Source organism: Hordeum vulgare, chromosome 5H, assembly GCF_904849725.1.
Source record: "Hordeum vulgare subsp. vulgare chromosome 5H, MorexV3_pseudomolecules_assembly, whole genome shotgun sequence".
In the NCBI taxonomy this organism is placed as follows: domain Eukaryota; kingdom Viridiplantae; phylum Streptophyta; class Magnoliopsida; order Poales; family Poaceae; genus Hordeum; species Hordeum vulgare.
This window is the reverse complement of record NC_058522.1, coordinates 378,722,972-378,747,054: the sequence shown is the minus strand read 5'-3', so window position 1 is coordinate 378,747,054 and position 24,083 is coordinate 378,722,972. Positions and strand designations below refer to the sequence as shown.

The window sequence follows — 24,083 nt, the reverse complement described above, 5'->3', positions numbered from 1 at the left end:
TTGTCGCCGGTTCTAAAAAATCCACCCACTCGCGCCTCCAGGACCTTGTTTTTTGCCGGTTTTGGTCGAAATTGGCGCTGGCGAACCGAGGCCGAACCCATCACGCGGTGGCATCTGGGGGCGCTGGGGGAAAGAAATTAGGCGCGAAAACAAATCGCGCCAAATTCCTTCTGCGCCGAGAACGTCCGCCCTCCTCGTCGCCTTGACTCCCGCGCCGATTCAATGCGTCAGATTCCAAGGTATGGCGGCGCAGTGATGGCACGCCGCCGCGCGTCACGCCCTTTCCCACCACGCGTGCATACCGTTCCCGCCCCTTCCCCACTATAAAAGCCGCGCGTAGCTGCCGCTCGCCGCACACTCCGTCCTCCATCCTCTTTTCCCGTCTCTCTCGCCTTCGCCATCGGAAACTTTCCCCAGTCCATGGCGGAGAGGTTCCCCGGTGACAGAGTGGCTGCAAACGACTTCGACCGCCGGATGTTGCATGAGTGGGAGACGCACGCCCTCCGCGAGGCCAACTACCCGGCGCTGCCACACATGGGCGTGCCGGGCGCTTGGAGATTGAGCGGCGGAGGCGTCCCCATGCCCCTCCACCATCCGTTGTGGAACGCCGCGGTGAGGTCACGCGCATCCGGGCGTCCTTGCTGGAGCATGCGCGGCAGGAAGAAAGATACGCCACCGACAACTTTCCTTTATGGACGACGTACTTCGAGCGCCGCCACACCGGCCAACTTGCCTCCACCAACGGATTTCTGGCGCCAAGGGGGCACCACAACTCTAACGTCCGCCGTCGGTGGTGAGGCGTCCCCGAGCGCACGCTCCACGCCGTCCTCGAGCACATCAAGGGCAGCAACGAGCCGCTGTTGAAGTACCCGGCGCCATCGTTCTCGCGTCGCAGCAGGAGCTCGTGGTTGCTGAGGCGAATGACGGGGTCCTCCTCCCGCTCCTTCGGCACGTCGCCGCAGCTCGCCACCGTGAAGGCCGAGCCCCAAGAGACGTCAGAGCGCCGCCGCGGCCATGGTGGCAACCTCGTTATAAACTAGGGCCGCCGCCAACCTTCGCCTCCCTGTGGCCACCTTCGCCTGATCAGGCCGAAGAAGGAAAAGGAGATGACGCCGTCGCCGGTGGTCATCAAGCACGAGCATGTTGAGATGGCCGCCGACCTTGACATCGGCCTGAAGTGGTCGTGCAACGACTACGTTCGGGAGGAGATGGAGTGTCAGCGCCGCGCTTTTGAGAAGATCGCCGCACGACGTCGCAGTCACGAAGAGGGTGGCGTCATCATCCTCGACGACAGCGACGAGGAGGCGCCGGCGCAAATCGCCCCCGTCCGCAGCGATGATCCACATAAGGCTGTAGCAAGGACAACACGCATGATGGCGACGGCGGCGACATAGTTTTTTTAATGTTTTTATGTACTTTTTTAATTTGTACAAATTTAAATGAAATCGCCTAAGTTTCATTCAAAATCGAGTCAATTTCTTCGAATTTGATCCAAAAACATGCCTAGGCGTGCGCTTAAGCATGCATAGGCCCTAGGCGACAGCAGAACGCCTAGTGCTTAATCGTGCTAGGTGTGCACTTATGTGAGATAGGTGCTATGAAGAGGCATCTCCATAAGTCAGCCTGGGCATTCGGGTATTTTGGTTATTTCGGTTCGGGTAGTTCGGTTTATGGGTAATTCGGGTATTCAAAAATGAAAACCAAAATTATTTCTGTCAAAAAATTACCCGAACCCAAATTACCCAAAATTTTGGTTCGGGTACCCAAAATACCCAAAATATTCTGAGCATGCATCGACTTTTGATATGAATAACTCGGATAGTATGGGTATTTTTGATAATATGAGTATTTTAGTTAGTATGGGTAACAAGTTAGTGTAATAATAGCATGAAAATTTTGGACCTTGGGGGCGTGTGGGAACCCGAGCCCCTTCAAACCGATTTTAGTGCCGGTTTGCCCCCAAGCGACGGTATTTCATGCCCGGTGGGCGAACACTAAGAAAGAAAAATAAATCGTGAATTTTCTAAAAAAAACAAAAAGATCAGTGAATATTATATTTGCTTCGACAACGTGATAGCGGCGGCTTGCGCGCGGGGGGTTAAAGCAGGGTTTTTGGCGTCTAGCCTTTCCCCGTTGTAGCCTCCTCCCTCGCCACTCCGAGCCCCCTCTCCTCCCCGCCTTCCGCGCCGCCTCGCCCCGCCGCGAGATGCGGAGCCTCGCCGTCGCGAGCCCCGTCCCGACAGCCGCCGCCCATCGACGGAGGCTCCGGCCGTCCGCCTCCGGCAGGTTCGTGACCTCTCATCATTTCCTTGGCCGCTAGCGTCGATAGGGTCCTTCTGCGGCACGACTAGCTCCGACGGCGCTCCCCGATTCGACCACGTCGAGTGCTGGCGGCGATCTTATACGCTGATAATGTATTGACCGTGGGCGCGATTTTCCTGGGTTTCATTGGGGGGATATTGTTTAGATTGCCTAGTAAACGGGGCTTACGTGTTTGGTAGTATGACGATGCTCTGATGAGGCGCAGACATCAGGAATCTGTGCTATCTACGGCGTGGATAGACTTGCTTGATTTTATTGAACAGAAATGGACAGCATCTAAGCTTGTCAAAGATATTACTTCCTCTGTTTTGGGCAAGTGCATGGCTTCCTTTAACGCCTGCAGTCAAAACTGTTTTAACACCGAGTCACTGACCACCAATATACGAAAAATTATTATAACCTATATTGGTTGGGTGAAAATAGCATTATTAGTTTTGCCAGGAAAAATATTTTCATAGTACATATTTAGAATAATTGTTTACTAACATACAAATATAAAAAGTAAAAGAAAAAAATACAAATATAAAAAGGAACAGTCAAAGGTTTATGTTGGTAATGCGCCCATGTTTAAAATTTCACATATTTCTGAATGTCGGGGGTAATGATTTGCTAATGGAACTTGTTGAATAAGGGTATATCAATAGTCAAGTCAATCTAAGATGTGATTTGTGGGCATCGTACTAGTATGAACACAACAACCCATGTATACTCATACTCTTACACATGGTGTAATGATAGTCGTTAGGAGGTGGTCTTGACCTGGTCAGGATGTTTGTATCTTTTAAGCAAGGTCCGGAAGCATGAAATGGATAGTTCATTTGCTTGGAGTTTTCCAACAGAATTCGAAGTAATGAACATCGAGCTATGGATCAAGAAATGCCCATTTCATACCGTTTTCATCTTCACAGTCACAGTTTGAAACTTGTGCCCCATATACCAGTCTACTAAAGTTATAAAACAAATGGATTACTACTGATGCATTCTGCATCGACAACATGATTGTGAACTTCCAGTGGAGATAAGTTAGTTAATGTAGATTTTTGTTACCATGTTGTATCTTCTTAGATCTGACATTCTGCACCCCTATCACTATTTGTTTTATTTGGAAGTTTTCACTGCCGCTCTTTCAGTCCATCTCATGTTACACTGACGTTAAGCTGCTTGATAAATCTTCAGGGAAGTAATTTCACAATGTTTGAAGTGTGAGATAAATCAGGACCGACCTTTGGGAGCTCTAAGGTAGTGTTTTGTGCAGTGAATGTTGTTCTGACTTAATTAATTTCCTTTCAACTAGAAATGATCTGGCTTATATTTACCCAATACCCAAATTTTGAACGAATAATGATGCTGCTGTCATTTGACCATTTAATTGCTCCACCTGGTATTTCAAGCACCAGTTGCATGCTCAACCTTCCATTTCTTATCTTCTCAAAGTCGCCGACTACATTGTCCCTAGAAAATATTCTCAACCTTTCCGGAGTAATTAACTTCCGAACTCTTGTGCTATATCTGCATAAAGTTTTACCATATAGATATTGTGCTTCTTCACTAGTTCTAATTTGATGTCAGTTATGCCTCACCAAATTTCAGCTAGTATCCCTTATTTGTTTCACTATCTTGTTCAGGTTAGGAGGAAATTTGCCAAGACATGGTTCTAAGAATCTGCTCACACCAGCTGCTGGTAATTTGCCTTCCATCAGGCCATTGTTTTTATTGTTCAAGAACTCTAAATTAGCACTACCATACCCTTTGCAATAAAAAATCGTTAACCAACTTGATGTATCAAAAAATATTTTAAATCTTCAACTCTATCCACCAACACTATTTCTTAAACACTATAATTTGGTCTGCATTTTGATATATCCAGACCTGGTCAAAGGCTTGGTTACGGGCTGAGCCCAAACTGACCTGAGATCAAAGTCCAAGCAAGTAGCGTTGTCTACTTTACTCTACTTTTATTCAATAAAAATATTAGTTTGTGCCATTCTAATGAAAAAAAAAGGAGCAGTATATAATATGAATTTAGTTGCTGACTGGTCCGTAGGCTCAGTTCATGCCCCCATTTTCAAACCCAGCCTGGCCACAGGCCCATGGACAGGTTTGGTACTGTCCATTTTAATAACACCGTTACAAGGGAAAGCTTCAATCTTGTAGCATCAACTTATTTTGGGGTATCCAGGGCAGAACAAGATTAATATATCAAGGAGGACCAATTTGTAACATTGGGTCCAAATAGGAGGCTCTCATTAGCACCTCCTAAGTCTTGGGGACATCTACTTTTGTCCATCATTAAAAAAACATGCCTAGGCGTGCGCTTAAGCATGCATAGGCCCTAGGCGACAGCAGAACGCCTAGTGCTTAATCGTGCTAGGTGTGCACTTATGTGAGATAGGTGCTATGAAGAGGCATCTCCATAAGTCAGCCTGGGCATTCGGGTATTTTGGTTATTTCGGTTCGGGTAGTTCGGTTTATGGGTAATTCGGGTATTCAAAAATGAAAACCAAAATTATTTCTGTCAAAAAATTACCCGAACCCAAATTACCCAAAATTTTGGTTCGGGTACCCAAAATACCCAAAATATTCTGAGCATGCATCGACTTTTGATATGAATAACTCGGATAGTATGGGTATTTTTGATAATATGAGTATTTTAGTTAGTATGGGTAACAAGTTAGTGTAATAATAGCATGAAAATTTTGGACAGTATGAATAATTTGGGTAGTATGGATATTTCGGGTTTTCCACACTAGAACCCGAACCCTAACCCGAAAACCGAATAGTCAAGAAATGAGAACCGAACCCTTACCCGATACCCGAATTACCCGACAATTCGGGTAATTCGGGTCGGTTCGGGTTCGGGTAGCGGGTTCGGGTACCCAAACGCCCAGGGTGATCCATAAGAGTGGCTAAGTTTTGACATTGGCTAGCCAAGCCTATCACCACTCTCCTCCTTTACCCTGTCTTGGGATCGGCTACATTGAGGCAACATAGGCGCTATGAAGAGGCAAGACTAGGGGGTTTACACTTAGCGCTTTTTGACTTTGCTTTTGCGGTTCTTCTGTTTCTGTTTTCATCTTAGGTTTCAATTTCATATGCTCTGGTTGGTGTTATATTTTAGGTGTACATACAGTTTAAACCTTTCTATCAACAGGACATGTATGTTGTAACCATCTAAGATTTGCTGTTTACTGCAGCAGCCGTTTCAGTTGAACAAGTTGAAGTCAGTACTTATCTTCCAAAAGGTGATATGTGGTCTGTGCACAAGTTCGGTGGCACTTGCATGGGAACACCTCAGAGAATTCAGAATGTTGCTGATGTAGTTCTTGGTGACTCTTCCGAGAGGAAGCTGATAATTGTCTCTGCAATGTCCAAAGTTACTGACATGATGTACAGTCTCGTGCATAAGGCTCAGTCAAGGGATGATTCTTACACAGAAGAATTGGATAAAGTTTTTGAGAAGCATATGGCTGCAGCGAAAGATCTTCTTGATGGAGAAAATCTTGCAAGATTTTTGTCCCAGTTGCATTCGGACATCAGTAACCTGAGAGCAATGCTCCGTGCTATTTATATAGGTTTGAGATATTAATTCCTCATATTTCATGGTATTTTGTTTTGGAGTGGCTAGTCTTGATTGATTGTTAGGTCCCTCAAAAAAATGTTTTTTGTATAGCGTCCCTGGAAGTATGCTCTTTCTCTGATTGTTGGATTACTTCTTTTATTGCTAGTTTGCTACTGCTGTTATGGGGAGATTGTTGATGTCTGCCAGATCCTGAGTTTTTCATGCTTTAAATTTGCATCGGAAGCACCATTGTCTTATTTGAATTTATTTCATGTAAAAGTTTATATTTTCTTTGTTATGTATTTGTTTGAGTGGTCACAATTTGTCCTTGGCTTCCCCTACTCCCCACTACCCTTTCCATACACGTGCTTCTAGTCACTTGATGTATGGACAGAAAGTAGTTGGGGGACAGCCTTTACATGTGGTTTACTGTCAGCTAAAGTAGACACGTGCTGATTAGCATGATCATTTTAATTTTCATCTAGTTTAATTTCATTTCAGAAAGACATAGAATCTTGTTTTACATCATTTTTTACTTCATCGGTTACAACTTTTTCGTCCTTAACCAATGACTGGTATTCTGTTATTTCCATCTTTCATCTTACTAATAATGTACTAATGGTTGACTTACCTGCTGCCATTTTAGTAAATAGGCAATAATGTGAGAGTCGTAATCTTTTAGATGTGTAATATCTTGGTTCTTTTTGTGTATACTTGCAGCTGGACATGCAACAGAATCTTTCTCTGAATTCGTTGTTGGGCATGGGGAGTTGTGGTCATCTCAGATGCTATCTTATGCTGTACAGAAGGTACACATGAAAAGTGCTTATAAAGTTCTGATATTACAACTTATTAATGTACAAATGCTGCAGCAAATTTATGCACTTCAACACATGCTGCTTCAACATCCTATAATAGGCAAATTTCTCAGTTTTTTCTATGCTATTTGAAGTTGCACTTTCTTATGTGTCTCGCTAACTAAACCACAACTACACAATAACATTTGCACTACATTAACAGTCCCACACTGTCACAAGTTGAATACAATACACCTAGGAAAACGGAAGGTAAGTATGAGCGGTGAGACAATAGGAGCTTGAAGTTTTGCATGGCTATTCTGCAAGATCTTTTTATTTAAGTAGCACAAGGCCTGTGCGTTGCTATGAAGCCATAAAAAAGACAAGGAGTTACCACTGGCTTTGGAGATCATCAAAAGATGATCGTGTCTTGTGGCTGTTGCATGTTTCACGATTAAAAAGAGATAATGAAATATAATAAAAGATCACATTGCAGTCGTTGAAGAATCTTAAGTGACCATAGTAGGTCATCTGCAAGATTTTCATAGGGAGATAACATTTTGAATTTTGAAACATAAGAGAATGGGCATGAGTAAGTTGAATGTACAAGATCATGGATTAGGTAGGAAGACAACGTCTATCGCGGCGTCGAAATTACGATTTGTTCGCTCTCTTCTACTATGATATAAAACTGGAAGAATTGGTTGGGAAGAGAAACTAAAATCAAGACCCTGATTTTGAATTGGAGTGCATACTTATGTTCAAAATTTGTGTTTCTACAAGTGTTATTCTCACATTAGGGTAGCAGTGTATTTATTTATTTGGGATAGGTGTGACACCAAGTAAAAGTAACATTTGTTTATTTTTGTCTCTTGGAAGGTTTCTAGTCCCACATGTGGGTAGAAGTGCATTTGATTATTTGCGTGATCCCACATGTGAACTCACCACCAACTCCAACTTTTGTAAGTAGGAAAGATATTTTTAGGGGCTTTTGTGACTTGTGACTTTGTGAGCTTTCAAAGGCTATGTGATGTTGTAGTTCAATCCTTATCCTAAAGTACCTTACAGGATGTGCATCCACCACCATATCCTGCTGTTATTTAGTACTGAGATGATGCAAAAACACTGTGGCTAACTCAATTATAGGAGCAGTGGCTCATGATACTGCTTTCTCCTAGTGACAAAGTTTATGTATTACTTTCCCTTCATCTTCTTCTATAATCTGGATATTTTGACCTAGTTTTAACCATTCTGAACAAACTGACCTTTACTCCCTGATCTAACGTATGCAGTCTGGAGCATCTTGTAGTTGGATGGACACAAGAGAAGTTCTAGTTGTAAAACCTAGTGGTCCTGACATGGTAGATCCTGATTATGTGGAATCTGAGAAGCGACTCCAGAAATGGTTTTCACGCCAACCTGCTGAAATAATAGTTGCTACTGGCTTTATCGCGAGTACAGCTGAAAACATCCCTACTACTCTGAAAAGGGATGGAAGCGATTTCTCAGCAGCAATAATTGGTTCTCTTGTTAGGGCACGCCAGGTCACAATCTGGACTGATGTTGATGGGGTATTTAGTGCTGATCCTAGAAAAGGTTTGTAAAACATGGGTATTGTGCTTTAGAACTAGATATTTTCTGCTGGATTCATTCAACTTGCTGTGTTGAACATTGGCACACACATAATATTTTGGGGGAGTATCTAGTGCATGGAATTTTCTATTTCTCGTGCACAAAGGAATTAAGTATATATCTGATTGACAATCATCTGATTAATGCAGTCAGTGAGGCTGTGATCTTAAGCACATTATCATATCAGGAGGCCTGGGAAATGGTAATTTCTATATTCTTGAACATATGCTCACATATTTTTTTTTCAGCTTTTACTTATGTTGAGCATGGCAACAATTTGTGGGAAGCTGCATGATGTGCAGCAGGGTCTCTTGCAAAAAAAGAATGTTTGCCACTTTTAAAGTCTTTGGTTGAGCTGGAGTTGCTTGTTGGGCATGAGAACCTAGCAATCGTGGGATCGCTGTGCACTAAATTCATTCATTTCTTGCACACCAAACTTCATTGCTAACTTGAATTTGTTCTTTGCAGTCATACTTTGGGGCAAATGTGTTGCATCCCCGTACCATTATACCTGTGATGAAAGACAATATTCCCATTGTCATTAGGAACATGTTCAATCTCTCTGCCCCGGGAACTGTGATTTGCAAGCAGCCTGCTAACGAGGATGCTGATTTGGATGCTTGTGTCAAATCATTTGCTACTATAGATAAATTGGCCCTTGTTAACGTTGAAGGGTAAGTTGGTATTTTTTATCTTGAAACTGTAAGTTGTAATTTGTATAATCTGGTTATGATTTTTAATCTCTGTGACACGTTCACATCTTCATTTGCTTCAAAAGACAGTGCCTGTGTCTTGTGTTCGTGTTGAGTCCCAGTTTATCGTAGATTTTTCAATTGTAATCAGTGTTTGGTGCTGACCTAGCAAGTTGAACTCATAGCACAATAGAGGCTATCGACATGCAAGCAGATGTCACGACTTTGTATTACTAAAACTGGTTTATTTTATTTTATTAATGATCTCCATATCTTTCTTGCAGAACTGGAATGGCTGGTGTTCCAGGTACATCAAGTGCCATATTTAGTGCTGTAAAAGAGGTCGGAGCTAATGTTATCATGATATCTCAGGTAGTTCATGTCTTCCAATCTTTTGTATCTCCATAATCCATATGATTCATTTAGGCTCTTCCTCATCTTAAGATATGTGCAGGCTAGCAGTGAACACTCAATATGCTTTGCTGTTCCAGAAAAGGAAGTTGCAGCAGTCTCTGCAGCCTTGCATGTTAGGTTTCGCGAGGCATTAGCAGCAGGAAGGCTCTCTAAGGTGATTCTTGTCTTTGAAAAACATGACCTTTATATAAATCCAACCAAAGTTTCTCTAATATAGATGTATCAAACTTAAATAGTCAACTTTTCAGCACTAAATTTGGCAAAAGTTCACATTTCAACCCTGAACTCTTAAGTCTTTGGATTGAACCACTCAAACTATTGAAATAGCCCGCTTTTCACCCTCAGTTTGTTACACAATTGGTTTGGGTGAGAGGGACACCGCATGTCCTCACGTCACTGGCTTGCCGCTTCACATAACAAAAGCAAACAATCTAAAACAAATTACACCATTTGGGAAAAAACAGGTATACAGAAATTTAGGGCGTGTACAATGGCGCTATCTTAGGAGTGCCGCATAGGATAAATGCTGAGGTGGATGAGACCAAAACCAGAAGAAAAGGCTTGCCTTCTCTTAATTAAGAGATTATCTCTTAGCACGATTTCTCTCACCACATATTTAGGTATATGTAGTTACTGAAGATAAGACTAGGATATAACCCATTGTGCATGCCTTATCTAAATTTCGTGGCAAGGTTAAGATAAGACTGCCTTATCATGCCACTGTACATGCCCTTACTAGAAATGGAAGAACAACTGCTAGACATTGATATAAAATATAACTTGGTGACATGGCAGCAACATGGAATTGAGGTGGCAAGTGGCATCCACGTCAGCTAAAACTACTTGCCAAACCACTCGAGGGTGAAAAGTGGACTGTTCCAATAGTTCAAGGTGGCATAACAAACTTATGCAAGAGTTCAAGGATGGAAATGAACTTTTTTCTTATACTCTATATGGACACACATGGCTAGATGAATAGACATGTAGAAGCAAATCAAGAAAATCAAACTTGGTATAGCATCACCATCTCACGGATATGTTAATAATTTTGGTCAACTTTTTGTCAATATTTGTTGCATGTTCTTCATCAAAACAAACATAATAACTTGGGAAGTATCATTTTGTAGTCTTTGTCAGTGTTTTGCTAAAGAAACTATTGTTTTGATGCAAATGTGTAGCGAAGTATTCATTGTGTGAATCCAGACAAATTCATGTGTTGCACATAATTCTTTTCAGGTTGAAGTCATTCATGGTTGCAGCATTCTTGCTGCTGTCGGTCTGAGAATGGCAAGTACTCCTGGAGTCAGTGCAATCCTTTTTGATGCGCTAGCAAAGGTGCGTACAGTTTTGGGTTGGTAAAATTGTGATTTCCATTTATACTGGATTCATTTACTCTGTAACAATTGGAGCAGGCAAACATTAATGTACGAGCAATAGCTCAAGGTTGCAGTGAGTACAATATTACTGTTGTATTGAAGCAAGAAGATTGTGTTAGGGCTCTAAGAGCTGCTCACTCAAGGTTCTTCCTCTCAAAAACCACACTTGCTATTGGGGTCATTGGACCTGGTTTGATTGGGGCAACACTACTCAACCAGCTCAGGGACCAGGTATCTTGAGTCCGATACTCATATTATGTACTGAACAATATTCATTTGTTTCAATTTATTTTTTCTTCAAGAAAACGCAAAGAGACTTTTGTGTTTCTTTTCATTGAAAAAGAAGAGTTCAAGTTACAGTCCTCCTAAGAGGTACAGGGAGTTAGAAATGCAGGAAATTAATGTACATCCCATGCCAAAGATTTGTTTTAATTTATCATGGAGTTGTGACATCTCATGCCAGTAATTATAAATGTATATCTACAAAAAGGGAGAGATTTGACATCGCATACCTAGGATTTAAAACAATGCTGTCAGTGTAATTTGTTAAAAAATACTGATAAATACTTGGTTTGAAATATAAAGTGGTCATTTTGATGTGGTCAATTTCCCTTTTTCTGTGTCATTTGTGGTATTTTGTACTTCTAGCACTTACCATGTCAGCCGTACCGATGAGTATGCATAAAGAAGACAATAAATAGCCGTCGGTCATTAATGGCGAGCAGTATATCTGTACATTTATAGTGGAACCGTTCCCAGGTAGTTCACCGCTGACGTTTCGTTTGTGGCTCGACCAGATCGGAAGGGAAATGCTAAGATCTTCCTATCTAACATGGGCAACCATGCATGATAATAACATAATATAATCGTTTCATTCTATGTTCTACTCCCTCCGTCCCACAATATAAGAGCGTTTTGCAAGCTAAAATGCTCTTATATTGTGGGATGGAGGGAGTGGAGTACATGGCTTTAACTTTAGTGTAAGCCATCTCTGCTACAAAGTGTACATGGAAAATGAAGTGTTGGGCTTGACCTGACAGCAGAACAATTTGAAGGTAGAGTTCACTGTTGAGTGCACTTTTATTCCGTGCTGATTGAACTTCTATTCAGGTAGCAATCCTGAAGGAAAATATGAATATTGATGTGCGTGTCATCGGAATAACTGGCGCAAGCACGATGCTTTTGAGTGACACGTATGTAACTGAAGCCCCCCCCCCCCCCTCTGAACTAATTGTTCTTTTGTTTTGCAATCATGCTGCTTTTGTGCAAAGATTTACCTTCATATCTGTTTACAAATCTTCTTCCATGATTGACTAAAAGTGGGTGCTATCCGATAAATCTCTGCTTGTCTTTTTTGGGTATCTCCCATGACTGTCAATGGCATCATGTAACTGGAATTCCTGGTTACCCATTACACTTTTGTTTGCTCCCTCATTAATGACATAATATTTGAGTTTGTGAGTTAATTTAATGTTGCATTACAATTAGTTAGGCAGGAATCAGCTACATAGTTAGGCAGGATCCTGAGAGATTTTGAATTAGATACAAACCACTACTGATATGTTTTTTCTGTCTCACCGAAACTTTTTCATTAACCAAAATAATAATAATTCCGAACTCCTCCTTTTCAATGAAACGAAACGCAAATGCTTTTTGCGTTTTCTCGAAAATAATAATAATTTGGCCATCATTTTGTATTTTTGCTTTATATTGTTGAAGTGTATATGTGGATTGCCTAGCCTTTTCCATCAGTTTGAACTTTTGGTTGCGTTGGCTAGTGCATGAAGCTTGACATGGTAGCAGAGCCTAAGGTCTTGAGTTTGAGTTCAAGTCCTGGCTTTTGCAAGCCTAAGGTCTTGAGTTTGAGTTCAAGTCCTGGATTTTGCAATTTATCCAAAAATTGCTGTTGCCCCCTCTGTGTCCACGTATAGGCCTTTTGAGCCATACCTCCGAGTCTATTCACATGTTGACTTCCCGTGTCACACTCGAGAGGGGGTGTTGAAGTGTAGATGTGGACCCTTTCCATCAGCTCGGACTTTTTGATTGCATTGGCTAGTGCATGAAGCTCGACAAATATTATATTGATATATTGCATTTCTCTTCATGTACATGTCTTGCAATTTTTTTTCTTTGTGTAGGGGAGTAGACCTAACCAGGTGGAAAGAAGAAATGCAAAAGGAAGCAAAACCAGCTGATCTTGCTAATTTTGTTCGCCATTTGTCCGAGGACCATGTGTTTCCAAACAAAGTATTGGTGGACTGCACAGCAGATACAAATGTGGCATCTCACTACTATGATTGGTTGAAGAAGGGTATCCATGTCATCACACCGAATAAAAAAGCAAATTCTGGTCCACTTGATCGGGTAAATGTTTGGCTGGCTAAACATATTTCTATGCCTTTTGTTTTTTGAAATAATATTTAAGCTCTTTAATGATCATGGATCATACATCAATTGACTTCACATTACAAGCTTTAAATGCATCGAGTCTACTTTTGTGCATATGTCCTAATATCTCTATATCTACTTCTTAAAAAGAATGCAAGGTGTTAGGAATATGCAACTTGTATTCCCATGAGGCCATAGGCCGGTATATATACATGTACAGGTGATGGACTATATGCAGGAAACCCCTTATATATTGGGATAATTACAAAAGGGTACATGACTTATATTATAACTCTAACATCCCCCCTCAAACTCATGGTGGATGAACAACACTGAGTTTGGAGAGATAAAAGCCATGTTGTGCTCTAGTCTGGGCCTTCGTCAGGAAATCCGCCAACTGTAACTCAGAAGGCACATACTGAAGAGCAATAACCTGATCCTGCACAGCAGCGCGCACATAGAAAGCATCAACACCAATATGCTTGGTGAGCTCATGCTTCACAGGATCGCGCGCAATGCTAATAGCACCTGTATTGTCAGATAATAGCAGAGTCGGTGTAGTGACAGAAACACCAAAATCCTGAAGTAACCACCGTAACCAAGTCACCTCTGCCGTCAAAAGAGCCATCGCTCGCAACTCAGCCTCTGCACTCGAACGGGAAACTGCAATATGTTTTTTCGTCTTCCAGGCAATGAGAGAACCACCAAGAAAAACACAGTAAGCAAAAAGTGAACGGCGATCTGAAGGATCACTAGCCCACGTAGCATCCGAATAGGCCTGAAGCTGTAAGGATCCGAAACGAGGAAAGAAGAGACGTGAGAGATCGTGCCCCGAAGATATCGGAGAACACGAAGGAGATGACTATAGTGAACCGATGTGGAAGCAGAGACGAACTGACTCAGAATATGAACCAGATAAGAGATATCCGGACGAGTGACAGCTAGATAAACAAGACTGCCAACAAGATGACGATAACGCGTCGGGTCGGGCAGGGGATCACCATCAGTAGCACAGAGGTGAACATTGAGCTCCATAGGAGTCTCAACAATGCGCTCATCAGTAAGAGCAGCACGAGCCAGAAGATCCTGGATATACTTTTCCTGGGATATAAAGAAGCCATCAGAGGTAGAAGAAACTTCAATCCCAAGAAAGTAGCGAAGAGGTCCAAGATCAGACGTAAGGAATTGCTCACTAAGACGGGCCTTAACAAAGGCAATATACTCGGGGTCATCCCCAGTGATGACCATGTCATCAACATAGAGTAGAAGAAGAGTCCGACCACGAGGAGAAAGGTGAATGAACAATGCTGGATCATGAACACTGGGTGAAAAACCAGCGACAGTCACCACAGAGGCAAAACGCTCAAACCAGGCGCGGGGGGCTTGCTTCAGGCCATAGAGAGAGCGACGAAGACGACATACCATGCCATCAGGAACAGAATACCCAGGTGGTGGCTGCATGTACACCTCCTCACGCAGCTCACCATTAAGAAAAGCATTCTTAACATCAAGCTGAGAGATAGACCAGTGGCGTGTAGAGGCCATGGCAAGAAGTGTACGAACATGGTCATATGAGCCACAGGAGCAAAAGTCTCGTCATAATCACGACCATGCTCCTGTTGAAAACCACGAGCAACAAGACGAGCTTTGTGACGCTCAAGAGAACCATCGGAGCGAGTCTTAACCTTGTAGACCTACTTACAAGTGATGGGACGGACTCCAGGAGGAAGGGAAACAAGATCCCACGTACCAGTGCGTTCAAGAGCAGCAATCTTCTCTGCCATCGCAAACTGCCATTCAGGATGAACAACAACCTGATGATAAGTAGTCGGCTCAAGAACAGCAGCACCAGCGGAGGAAAATCCAAAGCGATCAACAGGCGGACGAGGACGAGAACACAAGCCATAAGTAGGCTGAGACGAGGATGACGACACATCCACAGAACGTGAACGACGAGTGTAACACTGAGGAAAAGATGGAACAATGGAAGGAGGAATCGCCAAGGTAGAATCGGGGAGTGGCGGCGAAGAAGTCACCGGAGATGAAAGTGTAGAATCAGGTGACATGCTAGATGAGGAGACAGTGGAAGATGGTGGCGACAAATCGACTGGAGGTGGAGAAGCAGAGGGAGTGGAATGAATGGGCAAAGGCTCGACGGGTGTGATAGGTGTGTCAGGAAAAGTGAGGAAAGAGATATCCTCCACTGAAAAGGTCGAGGAAGATGAGCGTGGGTAGAAGGGACAAGACTCATCGAAAGTCACATCCCGAGAGATACGCATCCGACGACCGATAGGATCCCAAAAACGATAGCCCTTATGCTCATCACTATAGCCTAAGAAGACACACTCAACAGACTGAGCGGTCAGTTTGGTGCGTTCGCGGGGGGCAATAAGAACATACACAACCAAACAAGCGAAGCATCGAATAATCGGGAGATCGATCAAAAAGAAGCTCGAAAGGAACACCACCCTGTAGAGCAGCGGGAGGCTGGAAATTGATGAGATAGGTGGAGGTGGAGACGGCCTCAGCCCAAAAATGAGGCGGGAGAGAGGCAGCAATCATCAATGCACGAGCTGTCTCAAGAAGATGACGATGCTTGCGCTCAGCCACGCCATTCTGAGCGTGAGCACCAGGACAAGCGAATTGAGAGAGAGTCCCTTGCTCAGCAAGAACACCACGCAACATCTTAGAAATATACTCGCCAGCGGAGTCAGCACGGAACACACGAATGGAAGAAGAGAACTGAGTATGAACCATGGCAGCAAAACGCTTATAAATGGACAACACCTCACTACGAGAAGTCATGAAATAAAGCCATGTGTAACGAGAGAAGTCATCTATGAAAATAATATAGTATTTATGACCCCCTTTCGAAGCGAAGGGAGCCGGACCCCATACATCGGAATGAACTAAATCAAAAGGACGCTTAGACACTGACTCACTATGTGGATATGGTAACTGAATCTGCTTGCCAAGACGACAACCCTGACACTTTAAAGAGGCATCTCCTGAGACAGACCCCAGAAGACCTCGACGAACTAACGACGACAAACGAGAACCACACAGATGACCAAGTCGATGATGCCACTGCTGGAAGGAACCAGTACTTGAGGCGACCAAAGCGGAAGAAGTGGTGATAGAGTGGGCAGCGGAAGGAACATGAAGCCAGTCCAACTCCCAAAGACCCTCAGAATCACGGCGGCGAGGACCAGCCCCAACCAGAGTGTGCGTGCGACGGTCCTGGACAGAACAAGAGTCAAGGTCAAGGATGACACGACAACCAGAATCAACAAGTTGGCCAGCGGAAAACAAATTCATGGTAAGTCGAGGAACATGAGCAACATCAGGAACATAATAAGGAGTGGTAAGATTGCCTCTACTAACGACAGAAAGGGGAGTACCATCAGCGGTGAGGACATGAACAGGAGAATCAAGCGATCGAAGAGAGGACAGAGTGGAAGAATTAGAAGTCATATGAAAGGAAGCTCCAGAGTCCAGAACCCATGGGGATGTACCTGACTGTAGAAGGTGGTTGCTCAGTGCGGGAAGCCTCAGTCACAGAACCAACAGTACCCGTCGAGGGAGCACCTGATGCAGCGAGCAGACGCTTAAGTCTCAGAATATCCTGCTCAGTCAAAGCGATGGCTGAAGCTGTTGAAGTAGATGACGAAGTCGCTGTAGATGATGATCGCGCCTTGCGCAAGTGTTTCTTCTTTGTGTAGCAGTGGGACTCAATATGACCATCATTGTTGCAGTAGTCACAATGTGGACGGGGGCGACCTGAGCCTCCAGAAGGAGGGGGCAAGAGCGCCGGAGCACTCGAGCGAGAAGGGGTCGGTGCAGCAGGTGGCGTAGACAAAGTCCGAGCAGCGAGCACCGAGGGAACCTCCAGCAAACCAGCACCACGTAAGCGAGTCTCCTCAGCACGAATCTCAGAAAGCGCCTCCATGAGAGAAATACGGCCACAAGCAAACAACTGAGCACGCCGGGTCTCAAACTCCTTACGGAGCCGAGACATGAACTTGTAGACGCGATGAAACTCCAAGTCGGCCTGGACAGACTGGCAACAGGGGCAAGTGCGACAACCAACACTGCAGAGAGAATCAAGCTGGCGCCAGATAGCAGAACTCTGTGCATGGAAGTCATCAACAGTAGAGTCACCCTGCTGAAGAGCATGCTCCTGATGGACCATAGAGAGGTATAAGGCATCACCCGAGGGTTCATAGCGCTGACGAAGGCGAGTCCACATCTCAAACACAGTAGGAAGGCCCAGAAACTCAGAGGCAAACTGCGGCAGAACGCTAGCAGTGAGAACAGCTGCAGCACGAGCATCATCATCAAGCCACTGGGTGCAGGCAAACAGAGCACCATGATACGTCTGAAGAGCCTCCTCATAAGCCAAAACCTTCTCATCATAAGCACGGATAGCGACCTCATCAGCAAGCTTAGCCGCATCCTTTGCGGTCCGAGGAGCATCCGCAGGAAGAGCCGGTGGGGTCGGCGGAGTGGGAGCCACGGGAAGAACCGGACGTGGCGGACAACAGACCTCGCCAGAGAGAACTCCCCAGAGACGGATGCCACGCATGTGAATGCGCATAAAGCTAGTGAACTCGGTGTAGTTAGTACCATCGAAGATCACTGAACAGCGAGGGACAACAACATAGCTGGATGCAGCAGACATTTTTTTTAGCAGAGAATAGCAAGCCGAGCCTGATCCAATTGAGTGGCTGGCGGGCGGTGCAACTGGAGGACAAGAGCAACGCTGGATCCGGTGAATTTAGCAGCAGGGGGCGACGAAATCAGGAGGAATCTCGTGGGGAGCCGGCGACTTTGAAGAAGGCCTGCGGATGGAATCCGGATCGGGAACAAGTCCAGCAGCGGCGACCGGACCGGATCCAGGTCGCGGCGGGTGGAGTCCGGATCGGGAACGGAGAGCAGGTCGCGACGGGTGGAGTCCGACTGGGATCACTGGAGCCGCTGGGATCGGGTGCCACTGGAGCCGATCGGGATCAGATCGAGATCCCGCCGGGTATCGAGGCCACTGGAGCCGCTGGGATCGGGTGCCTCCAGATCGAGACGTCGCCTGGTATCGGGGGCCACTGGAGCCGCTGGGATTGGGGCTGGCGGGGCCTTCGATGCCAGATCCAACAGTAGCTTCGACGGGAGGAGTCGGGGCCGCTGGGATCGGGGCTGGCTGGGGCTGCGAGATCCAGCAGCTTCGACATGACGAGGGAGGAGGAGATCGAGGACTAGCTTCGATCAGGAGCAGAGAGACGGATCAATCGCACGAGTTGCAGCGTGCAGAAAATTGACATAGCTCTAATACCATGTTAGGAATATGCAACTTGTATTCCCATGAGGCCATATGCCAGTATATATACATGTACAGGTGATGGACTATATGCAGGAAACCCCTTATATATTGGGATAATTACAAAAGGGTACATGACTTATATTATAACTCTTAACACAAGGTTCCATGTTTCATTTTTCTTCCCACCAACCCTTTGTCCAACCTTCCCCTTATGATAATTAATCACCTTAATTTACTTAGCTTCTGAACCAATTCCACTTTAATTTACTTACCAAACTTCTCATCAAACTATAAGGTACATCACGGGTAGGATTTGATAAACATTTATTTACACAATCACATTAATATGGGCAGGTAAATCATAGGCTAACGTATTAGAATATTTATATCCCGTTGCAACGCACGGGCATTGTCCTAGTGAAATGAAAAAGAGGCACACATAATGATGTTTTTTACGAAAACTTCACCAATTCAAATAACCACCAGTTATTTAAATGCCCAGTCTTTGAATATTAGTCAGTGAGCGGAAACATGGCTGCTCAATAATTTTAATCTCTGTATTTGAGATCTTGTTGCTCTCAGAGTGAAGATCCCAAACACACATCAATGTTCATCCCCCGTGTACTACTCTAACATGCACCTCTGCATGCCAGATTGTCTGCTGGATTGTATAAACTAAGATTTTTTTTTGTGTGTGTACAGTATCTGAAACTAAGGACTCTACAGCGTGCATCATATACCCATTACTTTTATGAAGCAACTGTTGGTGCAGGCCTGCCAATAATTAGCACCCTGCGAGGTCTTCTGGAGACAGGTGACAAGATATTGCGTGTTGAAGGCATTTTCAGGTGTGTTTATGCTTAAGGAACACAACCAAAATTTTCTTTCACATACTGTAGTTTAAGTAAGTCATAAAATATGTCAGTGGAGGTTTACTTGCAGAAGGAGATGCTCTTTTTGTTCGTGAATATAATTTTTGTTTCAAAAGCTTTTGCACACCTTTTCATTAAGAGGAGAAATAGGTTTTGGTTACAAGAGTCCACTGCCTGCGTTATTTACGTTCAATAAATATAGTACTAAGATGCTGGCTGACACAATGTCGACTGTTCAATTGCAGTGGAACTCTGAGTTATATTTTCAACAATTTTGAAGGAACAAGGAGCTTTAGTGATGTTGTCGCTGAAGCAAAAGAAGCTGGATACACCGAGCCAGACCCAAGAGATGATCTATCTGGAACAGATGTTGCCAGAAAGGTAGATCTTGATTTCTTTTGAAGATACTGTCACAGATTCCTTGCTATTTCTTTTAACTATATTGCTTGTACCCGGATATATCAATTTGGTTGATTCATTTCTGATTCCCATCTTCATATCAACAATAAGCTTTTACAATTTCTATTTTGATTTGGATCAAGTCTTCCCTGTTAACTAAGCCAAATACCAGATATGCCCTTGGAGCCTTTATCCAAGGTTCCACATTCTTCCTTGGCCCATTTCTCTGGCAGGATTCCTCTCAAATATATATTTAGTCTTGTGCATATAAACAAGTGTTCCCATATGCAGTTTCCTTTCGCTTGCCTTTAGTTAACATTTCAATCTCTCTGAAGCTTTAGTTGGTCTCACATCTTATGTCTAATCACACGGCGAGGGTTCTAGCTTTTCCTTGTTTAGGTTGACGATATCATATCTTTCAAACCAAAATGCAGCACTATATTCTTTGATGACTTAAAACCAACCAAGCCTTTCAGTCCCAAACAAGTTGGGGTAGGCTAGAGTTGAAACCCATAAGATCTCGAAGCCAAGTCATGGCTTTGGAACGTGGATATCTAACTTCCACGCACCCCTGTCCATGGCTAAGTCTTTGTCGATATTCCAAACCTTCAGGTCTCTCTTAACGGACTCCTCCCATGTCAAGTTTGGTCTACCACGACCCTTCTTAACATTCTCAGCACGCTTTATCCGTCCGCTATGCACCGACGCTTCCGGTGGCCTCCGTTGAATATGTCCAAACCATCTGAGACGATGCTGGACCAGCTTCTCTTCAATCGGTGCTACCCCAAGTCTCTCTCGTATATCGTCATTCCGTACCCGATCCTTCCTTGTGTGGCCACATATCCATCTCAACATGCGCATCTCTGCTACACCTAACTGTTGGATATGTCGTCTCTTGGTTGGCCAACACTCGCGCCATACAACATTGCAGGTCGGATAGCTGTCCTATAAACCTGCCTTTTAGCTTTTGTGGCACTCTCTTGTCACAGAGTACGCCAGAAGCTTGGCGCCACTTCATCCACCCAGCCTTGATTCGGTGGCCCACGTCTTCATCGATATCGCCATCCTTCTGCAACATGGACCCCAAATATCGAAACGTGTCTCTCTCCGGTACCACCTGCCCACCAAGGCTAACCTCTCCATCCTCGTGCCTAGTAGCACTAAAACTGCACCTCATGTATTCAGTTTTAGTTCTACTAAGCCTAAAACCTTTCGATTCTAGAGTCCGCCTTCATAACTCTAACTTTCTATTAACCCCCCTTCGGCTATCATCGGCTAGCACCACATCATCCTTAGGCAAAATGAAAGAAAAACATACTGGGTTAATAATTTGGACTTTGTCCCAGTCTTTAGAAACTTATGTTTTCCATTATTTTTTTTGTTAATTGTTCATCAAAATTTGTTGCCTTTTGGTTTGGATGAGCAGGTCATTATCCTTGCAAGGGAGTCTGGTTTGAGACTTGAGCTTTCAGATATCCCGGTAGAGAGCCTTGTGCCAGAGGCACTTAAGGTAAGGACTGGTTAAGTCTTATTCATAATAGCCAATACCTTGTTACGCATTTACAGCTTTACACTTGCTAACTGGGTTCGCCATGCAGTCATGCTCGTCGCCAAATGAATTCATGCAAAAGCTACCATCATTTGACCAGGATTGGGCCAGACAGCGCCATGAGGCTGAGGCTGCAGGCGAAGTGAGTAAAACCTGTTCCACTTTCTTGAAGCCCCCATGTTTGATTCAACTCGTAGCATGTGACTATAACCAGAATTGTTCAAATTCCCAAATCTAAATTGCCCACTGCATTCCATCTACTCTGGATGTTCTCCAAAATTTATTGAGTAGAGGTGATTGAGTTTTTTTAACCTGAAGGTACTGCGGTACGTCGGAGTGGTGGACGTGCTGAACGGGAAGGGAAGGGTAGAACTGCAGAGGTACAAGAGAGACCACCCATTCGCTCAGCTATCTGGATCCGACAACATCATCGCCTTCACTACTTCGAGGTACAAGGAGCAGCCACTGATCGTGCGCGGGCCAGGCGCGGGCGCGGAGGTGACTGCCGGAGGCGTCTTCTGCGACATCCTGCGGCTGGCGTCCTACCTCGGCGCCCCCTCATAGATATCTGTGACTGTATTGATAGATTTTCTGAGGTAGATGGCCGGCAACTTGTACCCTTCTTGCACAATATTGGACTTGGTAGTCTTTTGTTCTGAATACTTGCGAGGAAAACAAATAAGATGTTTTGTTTTGTTTGCCAGTGTGCTGTTCCTTGGTAGGGGGTGTAGGGATCAGGTGTTTTGTTTTGTTTTGTTTGCCACCCATGGCAGAACTGTTACCGAATTATCAGTGCAATAATAAAAAAGGGAATGCCTCTTCTACAACTGACGGCCTTGGTGTTTTGCTATTGGCCTTTTCAACTTAATGCAAGCAAGTGCTAGCTCTGCGTTTTAGATAGAGATATATAATCAAATATCTGTAACTGCGAGTGGGGGAGGTGAGTTAACTTGCTTACCCTCATTTTCTTCGTGCCTAAAAGCTACTATTCTGTAAATTAAACAACACAAATAAAACTGACCTCAAAAGTATACAAGAGCCACATGAGCCGACAGCTACAGCAAATGGAGGCCTGATAAAGAGTGGAGCAAACTAGGTTTTTTTTTTTTAGGATGGGTACCTAGTGAAGAGACCTCCTATTCTACGCCTTCAACACCGGAAAAGTGGGATGGCGCTCACGTGCGTCCCAGGCGGGCTGCGACCCAACAACGCCTGCTTGGGAGCTGAGCCGGAAAACCCTTTGCTTCGAATAGGCGGGCAAACGCACAAGAAATGCAAGCAACGAAGAGGTTTGGGCCGCTCCGTTAGCACTTTCACCGATCCCGGTTTTAGGAACCTTCTAGAGGTTTCCAGTCGATTTTTTCTGATTTTGGGAACTTTCTAGAAGATTCCCTGAAACGTTTTTTCTTTCCTTTTTTATTTATTCTTTTTTGTTTCTGTTTCTAAAATGTTTTGGATTTTCAAAAAATGTTCCGGAATTTGAAAAAATGTTTCGAAATTTAAAGAAATGGTTTGGAATTTGAAGAAATGCTCCACAATTTGGAATCTGTTTCGGAATTTGAATTTTTTTTCCGGAATTTGAAAAATGTTCTGGAATTTTAAAAAGTTCCAGAATTTGAAAAGTTGTTCAAGAATTTCAAAAAAATGTTCCAGAATTTGAAAAAATGTTCATTTTTAAAAAGCGTTCCATAATTTTAAAAAATGTTCCAAAATTTGAAAAAATGTTCTGGATTTTTTATCAAAATGTTTCGATTTTTTTTAAATGTATCGAAATTTGAAAAACTGTTCCGAAATTTGAAAAATATTCCAGAATTTGAAAAAAATGGAAAAACAATTTTTAGATTTTTTGAAACTAAAAAATAATTTGGCCGGCCCAGTTGGGGACGAGCAGAAGGTGTGCTGGCCCAGCAGCACGGACGCGATCGCTACATCATGGGCCGACCCAGTCTGGGTTCACTGCGTGCGTCAGGGGGCTGTTTGGCGCAAAATGCGTCAACTAGGAGCGCTTAGCTGAGCCTCTCCAAGGGTCACACCGAAAACACACCATTTGTTTTTTTTTTGGATTTTTTCCTTTTTATGCATTTTAGGCTTTAAGATTTTTTCCCCTGTTTTGGTTTCCCTAGGATTTGGAACAGCTTTTTTAAATAAAAAATGGTGTTTTTTCTCCTGCGAGAGACACGGATTTGCCATCGCGAAAGACACAGTCGTGTCTCTAGGAAAAGGAAAATAAAACGCATTCCTCCCTTCCGCGAGAGGCATATATTTGCTTTCCGTGGTGGCACAAATTTGCTTCCGCGAGAGACACGGTCATGCCTCTCAGAAAATGATTTTCTTTATCTTTCGAGAGAGACATAGATTCGCTTCTCGTGGATACACAGATTTGCTACTACGAAAGACACAATCCCGTCTCTCAAAAAACCGCACTTCTTTGTTTCCCTCTTCTGCGAGAGGCATAGTCTATAAGTAAGAGTGCCGAACCCAACGAGGAGGAGAAGAAAATGATAAGTAGTTTTCGGCAAGGTATTCTTTACAAATTCTGTGAATAACAATGATAGATAATTTCGTAACAAGTAATAAGTAACAAAAATAGCAAATGTACAACAAGGTGGCCCAATCCTTTTTGTAACAAAGGACAAGGCCGTAAGTTCTCTTATATAAAGTAAAGCGCTCTCGAGGATAGGCGAGAATTGTCATCTAGTCATGTTCATCATGTTGAGTTGATTCACGTTCGTTACTTTGATAATTTAATATGTGGGTGAACCGGTGCTT

General features: G+C 43.8%; 1 protein-coding gene across 2 annotated transcripts; it reads left to right on the top strand.

Moving 5' to 3' along the window:
* Positions 1–2,088: 2,088 nt before the first annotated feature.
* Positions 2,089–22,141, top strand: LOC123399801 (bifunctional aspartokinase/homoserine dehydrogenase 2, chloroplastic). 2 transcript variants are annotated; one of them, XM_045094183.1, is made up of 19 exons: positions 2,089–2,286; positions 3,499–3,561; positions 3,948–4,003; positions 5,520–5,894; positions 6,602–6,690; positions 7,971–8,274; positions 8,460–8,512; positions 8,779–8,984; positions 9,287–9,374; positions 9,457–9,570; positions 10,653–10,751; positions 10,829–11,023; positions 11,903–11,985; positions 12,931–13,156; positions 19,197–19,342; positions 19,612–19,747; positions 21,192–21,275; positions 21,364–21,456; positions 21,633–22,141. In XM_045094183.1, exons 1-19 carry the CDS (start codon positions 2,207–2,209, stop codon positions 21,876–21,878), a joined length of 2,736 nt encoding a protein of 911 aa, XP_044950118.1. In that variant the 5' UTR covers positions 2,089–2,206; the 3' UTR covers positions 21,879–22,141. The 2 variants fall into 2 exon arrangements, with proteins under 2 accessions (XP_044950118.1, XP_044950117.1); XM_045094182.1 differs by having other exon boundaries at positions 2,138–2,286; positions 5,517–5,894.
* The last annotated feature ends 1,942 nt before the right edge of the window (positions 22,142–24,083 follow it).

Coding starts and splice junctions, on each gene's coding strand:
- LOC123399801 (XM_045094182.1), top strand. CDS start 2,207: ATGCGGAGCCTCGCCGTCGCGAGCCCCGTCCCGACAGCCGCCGCCCAT. Junction 8,985..9,286: donor GCCCTTGTTAACGTTGAAGG/GTAAGTTGGTAT, acceptor TCTTTCTTGCAG/AACTGGAATGGCTGGTGTTC. Junction 13,157..19,196: donor ATTCTGGTCCACTTGATCGG/GTAAATGTTTGG, acceptor GTGTGTGTACAG/TATCTGAAACTAAGGACTCT.